This window comes from Marmota monax, unplaced genomic scaffold (assembly GCF_021218885.2).
Source record: "Marmota monax isolate L192 unplaced genomic scaffold, Marmota_monax_Labrador192_F-V1.1 WCK01_AAM20220418_F8-fsc00102, whole genome shotgun sequence".
Classification (NCBI taxonomy): Eukaryota; Metazoa; Chordata; class Mammalia; order Rodentia; family Sciuridae; genus Marmota; species Marmota monax.
The window spans coordinates 4,935,652-4,954,242 of NW_026692494.1; the positions used below are offsets into that span (position 1 = coordinate 4,935,652).

General features: G+C 65.9%; 2 protein-coding genes across 6 annotated transcripts in view; one reads left to right on the forward strand and one right to left on the reverse strand.

Annotated features, from left to right (window-relative positions):
• Celf5 (CUGBP Elav-like family member 5) overlaps positions 1-17,055 on the reverse strand; it is a 35,940-nt gene extending 18,885 nt beyond the window's left edge. For 3 of the 5 annotated variants that reach the window (XM_046444167.2, XM_058579224.1, XM_058579225.1), the window contains exons 1-2: positions 16,779-17,037; positions 3,174-3,256 (exon numbers count right to left, since the gene is read on the reverse strand). In XM_046444167.2, coding sequence (XP_046300123.1) covers positions 3,174-3,256; positions 16,779-17,037 — 342 coding nt within the window. Of the gene's footprint in view, positions 1-3,173; positions 3,257-16,313; positions 16,449-16,778 lie in introns of those variants that run through there. The other 2 variants (XM_058579226.1, XM_058579227.1) reach the window with 2 other exon arrangements.
• Smim44 (small integral membrane protein 44) overlaps positions 1-18,591 on the forward strand; it is a 213,710-nt gene that overhangs the window by 118,291 nt on the left and 76,828 nt on the right. The gene's annotated exons all lie outside the window — the stretch shown is intronic.

Genomic DNA, 18,591 nt, shown 5'->3' on the forward strand with positions numbered 1-18,591 from the left:
GGTGACCAGGGCCAGCAGTGGATGCCACCACAGGCCAGGGCTCACGTGGGCCGCTCTCCCAGGAGCCCGGAGTGGCCCTGCCACCCCCTGACTCTGGCCCTGGCTCCTGAGCGGTGAGAGGCAGAGCCCGCTGCCCTGAGCCTGACCACAGCCCATGGCCACAGCTGCCCTAGGAAACCGGGCCTGCTCCACCCGGGGCCCGGGAGCCTCGGGCACATCCACCCCTGAGGTCACCTGCTGCCAGGCCCCTGGCCGCCCATCTGCACCGAGACCCCTCCTCAGTCTGCTCGACCCACGGGCTTCTCCACCTCCACAGGCGCCGTGGCGGTCACTCCCTGCTGTCCCCCGCCCTACGCCAGACCAGAGCTGAGGAAAGGCCAGCCGGGGACACACGAGCCGGACACAGACACCCGGCCCCCGCGGGCAGCTGGAGGGAGTGCAGGTGGGACAGCCGTCCCCGCGAGTCCTGGACTGAGGGGTCAGGGCCCTCAGTGTGAGGGAGTGGGGATCCCTGGGGACAAGGACCTGCTTCTGCCCTCAGCCTCCAAGTCTGTCCAGATGGTCAGGGGACAGGGACACCGAGCGGCAGAGACACTCGTCCTGGGGCCCAGCTCGGCTGGGTAGAGCCGAGATTCAAGCTCAAGGTGTCACAGCAGCAGCGTCGGGGACGAGGTGACACAGAGGGAGACACTCTGAGAGCAGAATGTGGGGACCAGGGCTTTGGGGACGGGGAGGGGAGGTGGCGCCAGGGCCTGAGCGAGGAGCTGCTTCAGAGGGCGTCACGGGCCAAGTGTGGGCACCTGCAGACGGCGGGGCCACTTGGGAGGGGACAGGTCCCAGGGAAGCTCAGCAGAGTGCCCGCAAGGAGCAGGTGCCCAGGGAGACTGTGTCAAAGGAGTGGACACGGGAGGACGGGGGGAGGGAGGGACAGATGGACAGAGGGAGGAGGGAGGAGGGACGGTGGGTGGGTAGAGGATGGAAGGTGGGCGGGGGTGGGCGGGGGTGGACGGAGCGTGGTGGGAGCGTGTAGGTCGGGTGGGCGGTGCCACACGAGGAAGAGGCCACCTTCGCGGAACCGGCCACGGCCCCGGCGACCCCCAGCAGCGGGTCTGCGTCAGCCCAGGGTCCGCCCCTGCCCTGTGGCTTGCTGGCACCTGACCCTGGACGGACCTGATGCCCACTGGTGAGTCCCTCTGTCCTTCTCTCAGTCTCCACTGTCCAGTGACAAGCGCGGGGAGAATGAGAGGCCACTGTGAGGCTCGGGCGCCAAGGGTGGCTCCCTCCTTGTCACACGTGGCCCCGAGCTCTGGGGAGGCCAGCTGCCCGCGATGGGGACCTGAGGCCTTCGACCCCTGGCCGCCCGAGGGGCCAGCCTGGAAGCAGATTCCCCACCAAATCAGAGTCCTGCTGACGCCTGGCCCCAGCCCAGGCCAGCTCCCGGTCAGGACCACGCGGCGAACCCACTCCCAGGCTGGGCCCTGGCGGCCGCTGGGCCCAGAGCTCCTGCTTGGAACCGCGAATTCACGGGTGGCCTGTGACCCAGCGGCAGAGCGGCCCTTGGCGGTCGGTCACCTCCCCCGGCCTCTGGGCTGGCCTCCGGAATCCGGCTGGGCTGGCCGGTGCTGGCAGAGGGTCCAAGAAGGAGGAGAGTGAATTTGGGGCTTTCGTTGTACAGACTCGAGGTCACTCTTGCCCGTGCTGTCCATCTGCCCAGAGCCCTTTCTTGTCACCTGCAGGGTTGGGAGGTGGCCTGTCCCCAGGTCACGTGTTGGGGGCTTGGTCCCCGGTGTTGGGGGGGCTTGGAGAGATGGGCCTGGAGGAGCCGCTTAGGTCCCTGGGGACGAGTCCCTGAGGTGTGGACAGGGCTCTCCTGGGAGGCCAGCTGGACGCCTTCCTCCTCCCCTCCCTCTGGCTTCCTGGCTCATCACAGGACTCTTCCTCTCCCACCTCCTGCCACGTGACACCATCCACCATGGCATCCTCACTGGATCTGAGCCAATGTCAATGACATGCCCTTGACCTCCAGAACGGTGAGCTTTATTTATAAACCTTTTTTTTTTCCTTTAGGGACCAGCCTGCCTCTGGTATTTCATTATAGTTACGGAAAAAAAAAACTAAAACATCATGTTTCTTCCCAAATGTCACCTCCTCAATGAAGCCCTCCATGACCACCTCCTCTACAATTTCTTCCCCCTACATTGACATGTTGCCCTCTTCCAGTCCCAAAGAACAGAGAGATTAAGTTTCTGGCTCGGTGTCACACAGCAAGGACAAGTTGGAGAAGAAGAGAGCATCACTGAAGTGGCAACCGGAGTGCCCGTCACCTGAGCCGCAGCCACCCCCAAAGGGGGCTTTTCCTTCTTTCAAACGAGCTGAGGCCACCCAGCACCTTCTGACCTGTTGCAATTGAGTCCAACGCAAGCCACGTCTTCAGCCCCGAGGCGCACCCTCGCTCTCCACTGTCAGGTGAGGCCCGACTGCCAGGTGCTGCAGGGTCCCCCAGAGCCCCAGAGGGACGGGGAGCCCCAGAGCCCTCGAGCTGAGGCCCGCAGGCTCCTGAGGCTCCCTGGGCCCAGGGACCTGGCTCAGGGGGACCTTCCTTGCTGGCACCCAGTAAGGACAGGAAGACTCACCAGGGACAGTGTCCAGGCCAGCCTCCTAGTCACCAGGGACACAGCAGTCCCCACACCAGGGGCTGTGGCTGCCTTTGCTCCACAAGGACCCGTGGCCCTGTTTCCTTTCTATGGGAAAAGCCGCAGGATCTAGGCTCCTCATGCCCCACGGGGCTGCGCCACCTGCCTGTCCCCACCCGGCCTCCATCACCTCCTCTGCTGCAGCCACAGGGCTCCTCCCTGGGCCTCCAGCACACCAGGCTGGGTCCTGCCCGGGGCCTCTGCCTGCTGAGCTTCCTCACCTCCGAGGCCGGTGACACTTGCATGTAGGGCCAGGCACTTGTGCAGTAAACAACCTGGCCAACCACACATGCCTTGTAATACACAGCCCAGCTGCAGGAGGCCCCGGCCGATGCCACCTGGTGGTGCCTTCTGCCCCCTGCTCTTAGCTGTCTTTCTGGGTCAGAGGCCATAGGCTTCACAGCTGATTTGGGAAGGGCCTGAACCCCAAGGCTGAGAGCAAGTCCCCACCCACCTCCCCAGACAGCACACGACACTCACCCCGGGTAAGGTCTTCTGCTCGTGTAGGGCAGTCTGAGCTTTGATGGCGGAGTCCCTGGCACAGTAGGTGAGGAAGGCACAGCCTGGGGGAGAGGAACAGGGATGTTAGGAGAAGAGCCCATGCTCACAGTGGAGGATGCAGTCCCACGTCCACCAGCAGATGGATGGACACATGCTGGAATACTACTCAGCCAGGAACAGGAACAGAGCTCTGACATGCTGCACAAGTTGTCAGTGACATGATGCAGGCACAAGGGACACTCCCTGCAGGGTCCGTCACAGGGGGTCCCTGGAGTAGTCACAGACACAGGAAGTGGACGGTGGGGGCCAGGGGCTGGGAGGGCATGGCAGATTGAGCTCCATGAGACAGAGCTGCCACCGGGCGCATGGAAGGTTCTGGAGATGACCGGTGCCGGCTGCCCGGGGCGGGCACTGAACGCCGCTGAGCTGCGCCTCGGCCAGGCACGATGGAGGGCAGCCGGGCTTGCCCACAGCCACCCCCCTCCAGGGTGCGACGGGGCGCGAGGGAGGAGGCCCGGCTGCGGGTGAGCAGGGCTGGCGCTGGGGAGGGAGGGCCATGCTGGGCCAGGCCCCGAGAGGATGGCGGGGCCACAGGATAGGCCACCAAGGGGCACGCAGCTGGAGGGCGTGGCACGGCGGTAAAGGGCAGGGCCAGTCAGGAGAGGGACCCAGGCTGAGGCTGGCGCCCCCCGGGAGCGACGGGAGGTGTGGAGGCAGGAGATGCAGAGGAGCCAGGCAGACAGAGAGGCCAGGGAGGACTGCGCAGCTCGCGGCCTCTGGACATGCCGGCCTGGAGCCGGGGGCCGCTCCTGGGAGTCCTCCCCACCTGGCGCCCCTCGGCCGCTGCCTGTGACGCCAGGCCCTGGCTGCGGCTCCGGAACGCGGACCCGGGTCTCCGCCTCCGCCCCACGATCGCCCAGGAGCGCTCCTCCGCGGGGTCCACCTCAGCCCCACAGGGACCCATGGTGAGCCGTGTCCACCGCCCCGTGCTTCCAACCCAGTGGGCGGGAGAGGGGCGTCCCCGCCCCGGGTGTGACGAGTCCCGGGCAGGGGCGGGGGCCGCCGGGCAGAGCTGAAAATGGTCTCTAACAGTTAGAAACCGTTTGAGCCGGGTGTCGGGTCACAGCCGCTCTGGACACCAGTCTGACAGACAGTTCCTCAGAAATAAAGGGTAGCTTTACCACATGACCCAGCAGCCCACTCGGGGGGCACTCCCCAGAGAACTGACCCTCGGGCACCCACAAACACAGCCGAATGGTTCCCTGAGGCCTAAAGGGGGCGCGACCCAAGGGACCGGTGAGTACAAGACACTGTGGTGTCCTCACCTGGTGGAATATTACTCAGCATTGAAAAGGAGTGAAGGTCTGACACACCCAGCACCTCGGGCCTTGAGAATGTCCTGCTAGTGAAGAAGGCGGGCGGAGGACAAAGCTGCCGATCCCCTGAGATCGGGTCCCGGAGCCGACCAAGTCCACAGAGACGGGAAGTAGCCTGGCGGGTGCCCTGCTGGGGGGGGGGGGACTGGGCTAATGTTACGGGGACAGGGAGATGGGTGGGGGGACACTGCACCCACGGCACGGCTTCGAGCCACTACTGGGGACTGAAAGCGGCGGACAGGGTGAGCTTTATGTTGTGTCTGTCTTGCCACCAAAAACATCGTTCTCGGTGTGTATTTCAAACATACCCCAAGTGAGGTGGCGAGAGGCACAGGTGACATGATCCTGAAGCCACGTAACGTCTCCCAGGTGGAGAAGGGGCCTCCAGAGCCCTGGTGCCCCCAGCCCCCAGCCCCAGGGAGAGCCCTGGCCTCAGGAGGAGCGCTCCGCTGCCGTCACCCGGCGTCTGGTTGACAGGCGCTTCCCGCCTGGGGCCTGTGTGCGCCTGGGCTGGCGTCCGCGGGCACAGGCGGGTGCGGATGGCACACGCAGCCTGCGCCCGGGACAGGCGCAGCACCAGTGGACACCCACCCTCCTGCCGCCGGGCGCCAGGCTCTGTGCTGGGGCGTCATGGCGGGGCGGCCACACCAGGTCCCCCTGGGTTTCCGTGCACTCGGGGCCTGGGAAGGGGCTGCTGCCCGAGTAGGCGGGGTCCACCGAGTCCTTCCCACAGTGTGCAAACTGATGGCACCGCTACGTCCCCACCACAGGGCCTGGCGCTCCGTCCCCTGCGTCCGCCGGGAGTGGGCGCCTCGGGGCTTTTAGGAGCACTTCAGAGATTCCTCGTGCTCTTTTCTGGGCACAGGGAGGTGACCGTCTGCTGTCCTGTGGTGGCCTTTCCAGCCTCCTTTTGACATTTCTATTTTCCAAATCGTATTCCCCACATTCTCCGGGGAAGGAGTCAGGTAAGACGGCCAGCCCTGGCCCGAGAGACATCAGGCGTGAGCGCAAGACACTGGGCTGCGGGCACAAAGGCCTCTCACGACCTTCTTTGCCTGTGAAGTCCTGTCTGCGGGACTTGGCGGGTGGTGGCCGCGGGGGCGGGGTGGTTCGGGCAGCAGCTCCGCCCAGGGAGGGGCCCAGAGAAGCCTCGAAGCCGCCGCGCCGCTGTCCATGGTGCTGAAGTGCCCGGCGGCCAGGCGGCCCCAGCTCCCCTGGGCCTTGGGGCTCTCCGTGTCCCCTCAGTGGACCTGTGTGACGCTCCCCACTGATGCCCTGGCTCTCGTCTGGGCCCACTGTGTCCTACCCTCCAATTCATACGCTGAAGTCCCACCTCCTGAGCCTGCAGCGTGACCTCATTTGGGACGAGGGGTCTTACCGACGTCACCAGCTGGAATGAGGTCGCTAGAGGGGCCCTAGTCCTGTGACTGGTGTCTCCACGAAGACACCCAGGGCAGCTCCACGGGGGCGCGGCCGAACGGAGGGGCCACAGGGGGCACCGGAGGGACTCATCGGCCACGAGGAGAGGGCAGGATGGACTCCCCAGGGCCCAGGAGGGGCCAGCTCTGCCCACACGTGGTGCCCGGCTCCGGCCTCCAGCACTGGACGGGACGGCCCTGGCGTTCACGCCCCCAGTGCACGGCTGGCGGTGACTGCAGCCCGGGAGGTGACACAGAGGCGGACAAGTCCTTCTTATTTCCTTCCAGTGCCGGGGACACCACCGTCCTGTGAGGGGAGTCCCCTGCCCCAGCCACCCCCACCAACACCACTAAGGGCTGAGGCTCGGTGCCCGCTCACCCCGTCGCCCGGCAGCTCAGAAAGCAACTGCGAGTACCGTCCCCCTTCACAGAGGCCAGCCGGGGACACAGGGGACACCCCCTGCCTGGGGTCACACGGGTGGTAAGGGGGACATCCAGGATTAAACCCAGGCAGCTAGCTCCGTGGGCTCTGGGCTGACCGCTGGGCACCTGGCTGGAGTCCGCATCTTCCCCAAATGTTCCCAGGACGTGATGGAGAGTGGCGGTCCCCTTCCCTGAGGGGACCTTAAGGCTCCAGGAGGTCAGGGCTGGGCCATGGCTGGCAGACCCTGGGGTCCCCGGGGGTGGAGCAGACGGGAGCAAGCAGACAGGGGCAGCCCCCGTGAGGACTTCCTGACACCCATGTTCCCCACCCCCCGTGGCCCCAGGGGGACAAGGACACTTCCCTGCTGGGATGCTGAGGCCCCGCACACGGAGACCCTCTTCCCTTTGACCCAAGGTTGGAACTTGCAGAGTCTCTCGGCTCAACGTTTCCCTGACCAGGGTGACGACCCACAGGGGTGGGTGGCCGGCGCCAGGGGATGCGCCACCGTGCCTACCCTCACCAACTTCACAGCCGAGGAGACCACCGCCCCCAGGTCACACGGCCAGGGGGCCGGGGATGGGATCTGGGCTGGGAGGTCCGGCCCAGCCGGTGTCCCCTCCGCCGCAGAATTGTCCCTGTTGTAGACCACAGAACAGCGACCGCAGGGAGGCCGAGCCCTGGACGGGCGGCCACGGCGGGCACGAGCTGAGCCCCTCTTCCTGCAGGGACTCTGAGGGCGGGGGTTCTGCACCCTGTGGGGAACCGAGGCTCAGGGAGGCCCATGACGCTGGACAGCCCAGGGGGTCAAGGGGACCTGGCACCTGAGCCCAGGGGGTTCTGACGGCTGCCCAGCTCCTGTCCACGCACCCGGGGCCGCCGTCCCACTGCTGGAGGGGCCGGCGCTGCCATCGTCCCCAAAATTCACCCCAGAGCTTGACCATTTTAAGACAAAGGTGGCCTTAGAGCATCTAAGGAAAGACCGGGAGGACCACCACGGCCCCTGGACACCAGAGCTGGGCTCCTAGGTAAAGTGAGCCCGGGGTCATCCAGGCTCCCGGGCTCTGCCCCCGGGGAGGCTGGGCAAGGCAGCCCTGGGGCCTTCGGTGGCCTTACAGAGGGGACACTGAGACGCAGAGTGGCCCAGGTCACACACAGGGAGGGGCCGCAGCTCAGTCCCTGCCTGGCCCCTGCTCAGGAGGACAGCCCTGTGTCCAGGTGTCTGTGAGGGGCGGAGGTGGCTGTGGGTCCTCTTGTTCCTACTCAGCAAGGGGACAAGACCCAGGCTGCTGGGCGATGCCAAGAGCCCCAGGCTTGGGCGAGGGGAGACCGGGCACCTCCCGTGTGTGTGTGTGTGTGTGTGTCAGCCTGGGCAGAGGGAGGGACATGGGGCTGGGGGAGCCGGAGGGTGCGGGGGTGGCCGTGCTGGACAGGGCCTTTCCTGGAGGTCAGCAGGACTTGGATCGGCCGCCGTGGTGCAGACTGCGGGGCGCCGGGGGCCAAGGAAGGGAGAGCCCAGTCGGGGTGTGCGGGAAGGGCCTCCTGGCTCCCGGCCTGGGGTGCAGACGCCAAGGTCACCGTCAGGCAAACACAGCTGGGCCCAGAGGAAGGAACAGAAAGAGGGGTCCTTGAGGCAGGGCTTTGTGGGGGGGTGTGCCCTGAAGGTGTCCTGGTTGGGTGGCAGCGGCCATATTTGGAGAAAGAGTCTTTGCAGACTTTAAGGACCCTGCGATGAGATCAGATTGTCCTGGGTGACCAGCTGGGCTCCAAGTGCAGGGACAAGGCCCTGGGGAGGAGGCTGGAAGAGCCCCCAGCATGAGTGAGCCCTGGGTCCCCCCCAGCACCAGAGAGGGGGAGGTGAGGGAGGGAGGGAGAGAGGGGGAGGGAGGGGAGGGAGGGGAGAGAGGGGAGGGGGAGGTGAGGGAGGGAGGGAGAGGGGGGGAGGGGGGAGGAGGGGAGAGAGGGGGAGGGGAGGTGAGGGAGGGAGGGAGAGAGGGGGAGGGGGGAGGAGGGGAGAGAGGGGGAGGGGGAGGTGAGGGAGGGAGGGAGAGAGGGGGAGGTGAGGGAGGGAGGGAGAGAGGGGGGGGGGAGGGGAGGGAGGGAGGGAGAGAGGGGGAGGGGGGAGGAGGGGAGAGAGGGGGAGGGGAGGTGAGGGAGGGAGGGAGAGAGGGGGAGGGGGGAGGAGGGGAGAGAGGGGGAGGGGAGGTGAGGGAGGGAGGGAGAGAGGGGGAGGGGGGAGGAGGGGAGAGAGGGGGAGGGGGAGGGGAGGGAGGGAGGGAGAGAGGGGGAGGGGGGAGGAGGGGAGAGAGGGGAGGGGGAGGTGAGGGAGGGAGGGAGAGAGGGGGAGGGGGGAGGAGGGGAGAGAGGGGGAGGGGGAGGGGAGGGAGGGAGGGAGAGAGGGGGAGGGGGGAGGAGGGGAGAGAGGGGGAGGGGGAGGTGAGGGAGGGAGGGAGAGAGGGGGAGGGGGGAGGAAGGGAGAGAGGGGGAGGGGAGGTGAGGGAGGGAGGGAGAGAGGGGGAGGGGGGAGGAGGGGAGAGAGGGGGAGGGGGAGGTGAGGGAGGGAGGGAGAGAGGGGGAGGGGGGAGGAGGGGAGAGAGGGGAGGGGGAGGTGAGGGAGGGAGGGAGAGAGGGGGAGGGGGGAGGAGGGGAGAGAGGGGAGGGGGAGGTGAGGGAGGGAGGGAGAGAGGGGGAGGGGGGAGGACGGGAGAGAGGGGAGGGGGAGGTGAGGGAGGGAGGGAGAGAGGGGGAGGGAGGGGAGGGAGGGGAGAGGGGAGAGAGGGGGAGGTGAGGGAGGGAGGGAGAGAGGGGGAGGGAGGGGGAGGGGAGGGAGGGAGGGAGAGAGGGGGAGGGAGGGGGAGGGGAGGGGGAGGAGGGGAGAGAGGGGGAGGGGAGGAAGGAAGGGAGAGGGGGGAGGGATAGAGAGAGGGGGAGGGAGGGGGAGGGAGACAGGGAGAAAGGGAGGGAGGGGGAGGGGAAGGGAGGGGAAGGGAGGGAGGGGGAGGGGAGGGGAAGGGAGGGGAAGGGAGGGAGGGGGAGGGGAGGGGAGGGGAGGGGAAGGGAGGGAGGGGGAGGGGAGGGGAGGGGAGGGGGAGGGGAGGGGAGGGGAGGGGGAGGAAGGGAGGGGGAGGGGAGGGGAGGGGGAGGGTAAGGGGAGGGGGGAGGGTAAGGGGAGGGGGGAGGGGAGGAGGGGAGAGAGGGGGAGGGAGGGAGGGAGAGAGGGGGAAGGGAGGGGGAGGGGAGGGGAGGGGGAGGGGAGGGGGGAGGGAGGGGACTCAGCACAGAGATGTCCCTGTGAAGATGGAGGCAGGGATGGGTGCTGCGGCCACAAGCCAAGGACACCGGCGTCCCCGGAGCTGCGAGAGACAGAGGAGTCTGGAGCGCACAGCCCTGTGCATTGGCCTCCAGGATGGGGAGGGGAACGCACCCGTGGTTTTAAGCCCCCAGCTCTGGTCATTTGCTGTGATGACCCTGGAACACTGAGATGGGGACCCAGGGAGAGGGGCAGTTTGAAAGAAACACGCGAAGCCGAGGTGGACCTGAGGGCTTGGGGACCCCAGGGAAGTGCCCCCTAAGACAGGCAGCCAGCCCCGTGTGCTGGGTGCGAGGAGGTGGCCCCGCCCTGGGCAGACACTCCCCACACCTCCCCGGATCCTCTCACTGTCATCTTTTCCTGTCCTCATGCTACAGATGTGTGGACCAAAGCTCAGAGAGGCAGACCAGCCTCCTGGAGGCCACACAGCAAGTCAGAAGCCATCTCTGGACTTGAATCCAAGCTGGGCACAAGAATGAGCTGGTGATGAGTGTCTGCGTTTCAGGAAAACCCGGACCATCTGGGACAACCCAAATCACTAAAGCCTGCTCCTCTGATCTAATGGCCTAAACACACACACACACACACACACACACCATGTCTTTAAATAAAATAATTTCCCTTTTGTTACTCCAGTCTTTATTTCATGTGTAAGTCAGACTTCTGTCACTCCTTGGGGCCTTGGTAGCTCTAGGGTCTGACCCTGGTCAGATGCTGACAGTGTCCAGGCTGCCCCTGACCCGTCCGCTCCAGGACCTCTTTGAGCCATGACCTGCACTGCCTCCCCGTGTCCCCACCCCACTTCTCCGGTCCCAGAGGACTGGCCCTCGGTGTCACCAGCCCACACACTGCACACGCAGCACAAATGGCTTTGCTAGCACCTGCATCCCCAGCACAGCTCTGGTCACCATCTGAGTGTGCATTTCACAACCCCACTGGACCCTGAGCCCTGCAGGATCTGGATGCGCCTGTCCTGGCCACTGGTGTCTCTGGGGCGCAGCACCCAGAGCAGGCTCAGGAGAAGCCTGCACCTGGGCAGCGCCACCCCTCTGGCCTGGCCCTGGGCTCCACCCTCCACACCAGCAGAGGGCGCCCGTGAGCCCCCAGCCTCCAGGCCCCACCTCCCCCACAGCCCCCAGGAGCCACCCAGCCTGCCCTGTCCCCTCCCCGCCTCCCCTCTCTAGCAATAGAAACTCCCTCCATCCGTCCTCCACTCTGCACCCAGTTACGCTCCTCTCCACCCGCCTACCCACCCGTCCACCCCCCACCCACCTCTCCATCTCTTCCCCCACTCATCCACTCCACATCCTTCCACCTTTCATTCATTTTCCACTTATCTGTCCATCCGTCCTTCCACCCACTTCTTCATCTAGCCAGATTTCTATTCAAATTCCATCCATCCATCCATCCATCTTTCTATCCACCATCCATCCATCTATCATCTACCATCCATCCACCTGTCCATCCATCCATCCATCCATCCGTCCATCCACCTGTCCATCCGTCCATCCATCCACCCGCCCATCCGTCCATCCATCCACCCGTCCATCCATCCATCCACCCATCTGTCCATCCACCTGTCCATCCGTCCATCCATCCATCCACCTGTCCATCCATCCATCCATCCATCTGTCCATCCACCTGTCCATCCATCCATCCATCCATCCATCCATCCGTCCATCCACCTGTCCATCCGTCCATCCATCCACCCGTCCATCCATCCGTCCACCCACCTGTCCATCCATCCATCCACCCACCTGTCCATCCATCCACCCACCTGTCCATCCGCCCATCCACCCACCTGTCCATCAGTCCATCCACCCACCTGTCCATCCATCCATCCACCCACCTGTCCATCCGCCCATCCACCCACCTGTCCATCCGCCCATCCACCCACCTGTCCATCCATCCATCCACCCATCCACCCACCTCTCCATCCATCCATCCACCTGTCCATCCATCCGTCCACTCCTCCACCTGTCCATCTGTCCACTCATTTCTCCATCTATCCATATTTCTTTCTTTCTTTCTTTCTGTGCCGGGGACTGAACCCAGGGGCCCTCGACCACTGAGCCACACCCCGAGCCCCTTTTTGCATTGTTTTTAGAGCCAGGGTCTTGCTGAGGTGCTTAGGGCCTCACTACATTGCCGAGGCTGGCTGTGAACTTGCCATCCTCCTGCCTCAGCCTCCCGGGCCACCTGGCCCCAGCTCCACCTGTCCGCCTTCCTACCATCTTTCTGTCCACCCCTACACCCTCCATCGTGTCCGACCACCCACTGAGGGCTTCCCTCCCCCAAGTCCTCACCCACCGCCCGCCGCGTCGCATCTGCCTGTTGGCTTCTGTCTGTGCCCCGTCTGCCTGCGCCCGCCGTCGCCCCCCCTGCCCGTCCACTTCAGGACGGTGGCCTCAGACCAGCTGGACTACCGCTGGTCAGTGCCTTCCAAACCTCACAGCCCCTCCCTGGGGCCCCAGTGACCTGAAGTCAAGGACGGCCAGCTTCCCCGAGGGGCTCTGACCCTGTCTCTGCTTTCACAACCACAAACCATCTCTCTTCCTTCAGCCCCTCCACAGTGCCGGGCGCGGCGGGAGGCGCGGCCAGCTGGGCTGCTGTGCCACTCCTCACCTGCTGCTTGTGGAGCCGGGCAGCTGGTTCCATGGGAACCCCTGCAACCCAGCACCTGGCCACCCTGGCCCACCCCAACAGGGAGCCCCATTTTTGTCCATCCAGGGTACGGGATTTAAGCAGATCTGGAACAAGGCTGGGAGGCTGGGAGGGGGCTGGGAGGAGGCAGTGGCAATGGCAGTTATCTGGACATGCAGGTCTGAGTTCCTCTCCTGCTCTAAACTCTTCCATGGCTCCCCAGTGCCCTCCGGGAAGACTGCAGGCTCAGTCCAGCTTCAGAGTGCAGCGTGCTGACTCTCCAGCCTCAGGCCGGCCTGATTCCCCCTCCACTCAGTAGCACCCCTTCGGAGGTCCAGGCCTTGGCAAGCCCCCGGCCCTCTGCACACACGCAGGTCAGAGACGCCCACCTCACTGGCTCAGCAGAGGCCCTAACAGAACACAGTGTCTGTCTGTGCTTTCTCCACCTCGAAAACTCCACCATCCTGCAAAGCCCCAGTGTGACGCAGCCAGGTCCCCCAGGCAGAGCGGCCTCCTTACCCAGGTCCTCCACCCCAGTCCCCTCTCCAAGCCCACCCTGAGCACTGTGGCTAGAGGCGTCGTGTGGGGCTCTGACCTCAGGTCCAGCTGTCCACGGCAAGGCCCCAGGTGCTCCTGGGAGGTGCCCGCGGAGGGGATGACTGAGGGGAGGGTGAACGGACCCCACGGGGCTCCCCCGCGTAGGAGGGCTCCCAAGGCGGGCTGCCTTCCAACGCGGCGTCCCCCCAGACGTCCAGGGGTCTCCTCGAGGCTCCCCGCTACTGTCCCCTCTGCGAGAGCGGTTTTCCCATCCACACTCCTCCTCGCCCTCAGGTCTCAGCCTCACCAAGCAAGTCCAGTGCCCCGCGGCCAAGCGCTGGCCATGTGCCAGGAGCTGAAGGGAAACCAGTCCTCAGCCCCGTGGCTTCCCCTGAGCTGGGAGGCCCACCGCCCCCAGGAAGCCGCCTGGCCTCCACGCCCTCAGGAGCAGGGCCTCGGGCCCTCACTGCCAGCGAGCGACAGGTCACATCCAGCAGCCTGGGACATGGCAGGACAGCTCTCTGTTTCTGCCCATCCCTGTGTCCCCTGGATGGCGGCGGGCAGAGGTCAGCCGAGTTGGTTCCTGGGTGGAGGAGGGGACTCCAGCCCAGGCCAGGTCCACCTCAGTGAGGGGCACAGCACGTGCTCAGGAAATGGTTTCCGCCTAAAGGGGGGTGTGGGGAGATGGCACTGTCACAGACACGAGGGTTCACGGGCACTGGGTGTGCTTGGCTTGAAGCCACCTCCAGGGAGGGTCCCTTCCACAAAGCCCCAATCCTGGTGGCCGCCCCGGCCCCGCCGCCCCAACCCGGCTACCGCAGAGACCCAAGGCACGGGCTCCCCAGCCCCGCGCCCCTGCCCCGCGCCTCCCTGGGCTGGCGTCACGGGGATCTCGCCCCAGCGGCGGCTCCAGCCCCCTCCCCGGCAGCTGGTGCTCCCATGGCAACCGCGCGCCGCCCCGCGCCACCTCCGCTTTAAGACAAATATTGTCATTAACATGCAAATGCATAGCGGTGCCTTAAATGGGGGCTGCGCAGCGCGACGCTATATCGGGCGCCTTCCCGGGCAGGGCGGGCGCAGGACCGCGGGGACCGTGGGAACCCATGGCAGCCCCCAGCCCCAGTCCCTGGCCTGGTGGGCCAGGAGTCCCTGATCTGGGGGCCAGGCCCTGGCCTCCCTGCCCGCTCCTTCTCCTGACCGGGCCTCCCCTCGGTCTTGCTCCTCCCAGGCTCCATGCCTGCTTCGCAAGGCCCAGCACCCCCGCTTCCTGCCCAGAACCCCACGCAGGCCGCCGCCTGACCTCCCGCCTTCCCGTGGCCTCAGTGCCAGCGCCCCCACCCACCCTTGACAGGGGTCATCTGGCACCACGGTCCTGCCCTCTCCTGGCTACCCTAGGGGCCACCCCTTGGCTTGGGGATGACCTGTTCCCCTGTGCCACAGGGATGAACCTCGGCTCCCCTGGCCTGGGCGGGGGCAGGGGGACAGGGCCCAGCTCTGGCCGGCCTGGGCACCAGAGTCTGCCTCTGCACCTCGGTTTCCCCGTGTGTGCTCAGGGAGCCCCTCTCAGTGACCAGCCTTCAGCGGGGATTAAAGGACCGGAGAGGGGAGACCAAAAAACTGGACAGTGGTGCCAAGTGAGACACCCAGTGACCCCTGGACACAGCTGAGGTGTGACACACGAGGGGTACATCCTCTGTGACCGTCACAGCTGCCCCAGTGCAGCCTCACAGGACACCCAGCAGCCAGGGACCCCGCCCCCGGGAAGACTGGCTGCATTGGAAGGGGTCCCTCCAGCCTGGGTCCACCCCACTGCCGCTGCTCGGAGCCTGCCCATGGTGACAGGGTGCTGCAGCCTGTTGGCTCCCCAGAAATGAAGCCAAATAAGATAAGCGCCTGGCAGGAGGTGCCCAGACTTCTCCTCCCAAGCACCCTGGCTTCCCATTCATCATTCCAGCCCGCTTTGGCAGAGCCCCAGAGAGGGCCAGCTCCTGGCCAGAAGTCACACAGCTGAACCCAAAGGCAGGACCAGATTGCAGATTCTGGCTCCCAGCACCCCACCTTCTTGCTCTCCAACTCTCTCCCACCAAGCAGCCAGGCCCTGCTCAGGAGGGGACCCCCTGTCCCAGAGGGCACCCGGGCTGGGCCTGTTTCTGATAGGAAGTAAAGCCCCTCCCTGTCTCTCCCAGCCTTGTGTCCAGGTCGCTGACTCAGGACCCCTAAGACGTGGAAGGTGAGTGCCACCTGTCAGGGACATCATGTGCTCAATTTCCACCTTCCCAGAAAGCTCATGAGTCCCAAGACCCCTGGGTGCCGTGACCCCAACATTCTCCAGCCAGAAAAAAATAACTGCACATTCACGGCCCCCGCCTCCACCGCCTGCTGGATGGCTGAGGTCAGGCGGCCCCACTGGACCCTTCTCTCCTGTCCGCCAGCTTCCAGGCCATTCAAAAATTAGAAAAAGAGGGAGGGGCCCCGCGAGCCCCCAGCCCCCACCTGTCTCCCTGCCCAGACCCCCAGCAGCTCTTCAAGGCAAGGTTTGGGGGCCACGAGGATGGCCCCCTCCCAACAGGATCCTCCTAGAAATGGCCATGTGGGGGGTCCAGTCAGCCAGGGACCCGGAGCCTAACGATGCCCCCCGTGCACCCTCTGCCCTCCTGGGCCACACCAAGGCATTAGATTTCCCAGTTCCCCGTTTGGGGGGCGGTATTGGTTCTGAAGAGATGGGTTGAAGGGGTTCTTCCCTCCCCCCATTACCAGGTGGGCGTCTGGCTGCGGTGACAAGCCTGGGGTCCATCCCGCCTGCGGCCTGAACCTGTCCCTCAATGCCCCTCCGGACCACGCATTCCTGCCCCGGTTTGGAGCAGCTGGGGCAGACCGGCACTGGGTCTGAAATAGGTCACGGCCCGCGTCCATCTCTAAGGCCCCCCAGGGTCTGGCTGCAGGATGGGGACCCAGATGTGTTCAGCATATAGCTTTGGCAGTCCCCACTGGGTCCCCGGCACGTGACAGAAAGCTTGTCAAACACCCACATTAGGACACTGGGCCCACAATCGGAGCCAAGGGCTGGGGCCAGGACCGCTGGGCACCCCGCCCCCCCCCCAGATGCCAGGAGACAGAGAAGCCAGGGAGGGCGGCGGGCCACCTCCCTCCCACCTGCCTCCAGGCCGCCCACGCCTCCCTCCTCCTCCTCGTCCACCCCAGGACTGGGGCTCTGCGCAGTCCAACAGTTGGGGTTCATTGTCTTGGCCTCGGACCCCACAGGCCGGGCCAGGGTTAACTTGAGCCAAAGGTGGACGCAGGGGGGGGGAGGGCCGGGACACGGCGGAGGGGGCGCCGGCCACGGAGGCGGCGGGCGTTTGCAGCCCGGGGGGAGGCGGCGCTCCCCGGCCCCCCGCCCGCCCCCTTGGTAGTTACCGATCGGGCTCAGCCCGGGGTCCTGGGCATCCGCGTCCCCACGGCGGCCGACCTGCCCGCCGCCCGGCTTTGTGAAAATCCCCCAAGCGATGGAGCCGAGGTGCGAACTTCCCCGACGGGGCCTGGGCCGGGGAATGAGCGGGGCGGAGGGCGGGCGTCCAGGCGGCTCCGGCGCGGGCGAGGGAGGGAGGGAGGAGAGGGTGGGGGTCCCGGGAGCCGGGCGGGACGGGACCGAGGAGAGGCTGCCTGGGACAGGATGGGAGGCAGAGGCAGCGAGCGGCAGGAAGGTGGGAGGCGGGGAGGGGGCGGCGGGGAGGGGGCAGCTCGGCTCAGCAGCGGCCCCCGGGGGAGGCGGTGGGCGGAGGGGAGCGGACGCCGGGCGGAGGCGGCGGAGGGAGGGGGCGGCAGGGGATGGGCGCGGGGCCGAGGTGGGGCGGAGCGGGGCGCGGGCGGGGGCGCGCCCACCTTTGTGCATGCCCGTGTAGGGGTCCTTGAGCACCGTGAGCTCGTAGATGCGGCCGAACTGCTCGAAGAGCGGCTTGAGGTCCTTCTCGTCCAGGTTGCGCGGGATCTGGCCCACGAACAGCTTGATGGCGTCCAGGTCCTTCATGCCGTCGGGCTGCGCCCCGGGGGGCTCGGGCCCGCTGCCGCCCACGGGCGAGGGCCGCGGCTGCAGGAGCTGCTGCTGCTGCCGGCGCGCCTCGCTCTCGGTCAGGCGGGCCATGGCGGGCGCGGGCCGGCGGCGGCGACTCGGCTGGGGACGCGCTCCGCCCGCCGCCGCCCCGCCCGCCGCCGCTGGACCACAAAGGCGGCGCCGCAGCGGCCCCGCGCGGCCATCGCGCGCACTGCAGCCCGCGCCGCGCCGGCGGGGAGACCGAGGCCGGGAGCGGGGAGCCGAGGCCGGTGGCACGTGGGGAACAGGCCCCGGGGGCTGGGGCGGCGGGGGCCAGAGGCCTGCGGGCGCGGGGGCGAGAGGCTGGCCGCTCTCCCGGGGCAAGGGGAGCGCTCACAGCGCGGCCTCCACAAGAACCGGACGCAGGCGGCGGCGGTCCGCGCTCGCCTGCAGAGTCCTGGCGAGGGGCGCCCTCCCCAGGGGTCCTGGGCGGCAGCCAGGAGCAGGGCCCGGCCCGGGAGCCACAGGGAGCCCAGCCGGGGCCACCCCCCCCCCCCCCCGCTGCTCCGGCGCCCTGGGCCTGCGCCCCGTCAGAGCCAACGACGGGAGACCGGCAACGAGGACAGCGTCCACTCTGCTGTGGCCGGGCACGGCGCTCAGCGCTCCCAGGTTTCTGACTTGTTTAACAAAAATAGCAATAATTGTATTTATAGCAACTGCAACCAGAGTGACGCGTTTTTGGACATCGCCGCAGCCGTCGTGCACAGTGCCTAAACTATTGGGAAATACATTGACACATTTAGGACAACCACTCTAAGGGCATCGTGTCACCTCTGCTTAAAACTCTCCAAAGATGTCCCCAGACTAAAGCCCAAGTCCTCTCTGCAGCCCACAGGGTCCTTCACAGCCAGCCTGGTCCCTCTCGTCCTCCCTCCTCCCTCTGCTACGGCCACCTGGGGTCTTCCAGAGCCCCCAGCATGCCAGGCTGGGTCCTGCCCAGGGCTTTTGCCCTCTGTGCCCTCTGCTGGGGACACCTTCCTCCACAGGGTGCAGGATTCCCTCCTTGGGTCTCCCACTCCCCTTCCGCCACCATTTCCTCTTTTCATGGCCTCCCTTTCTCTTCTGTAGCATTTATACTCACTTTAAATTGTATTTTGCTCTAATGAGACAGATATTGGCTTGATGTTGACAAACTACCTAGCTCCTGGCATGCGCCAGGCTCTGTGCTAAGTGCTTGCTGTGTACTAGGTCATTCGATCCACATGGCAAACCCTGGAGGTGAATACAAATAGAGAAGCAGACTTGTAGGACCTGCCACATATGACGAGGGGCGCTGGGGCAGGTGAGCAGAGAAATGGCTGCAGGAGGAAGTCAGGGAAGGTGCTGGGGAACTCAGGGCATGAGTGGAGAGGCGATGCAAGGGCCCTGGGGCAGGAAGCTCCTGTAGCTGACATGAGCTCTTAATGTGGCATCAGCATCAGGACTAGGGAAAGGTGGGTGGGGGGTGTCTTATTTCAGACCCAAAATTCAGCCATCAAGATAAATAATGTCCCATGGCATGGATAGACTACATTTTGTTTCTAGTCCATCCACCTGGAGTGGCCCTCAGCCACCAACAGGAGCGAGGTGACAGCTGCAGCATAGATGGCCCTAAGGACCTCGTGA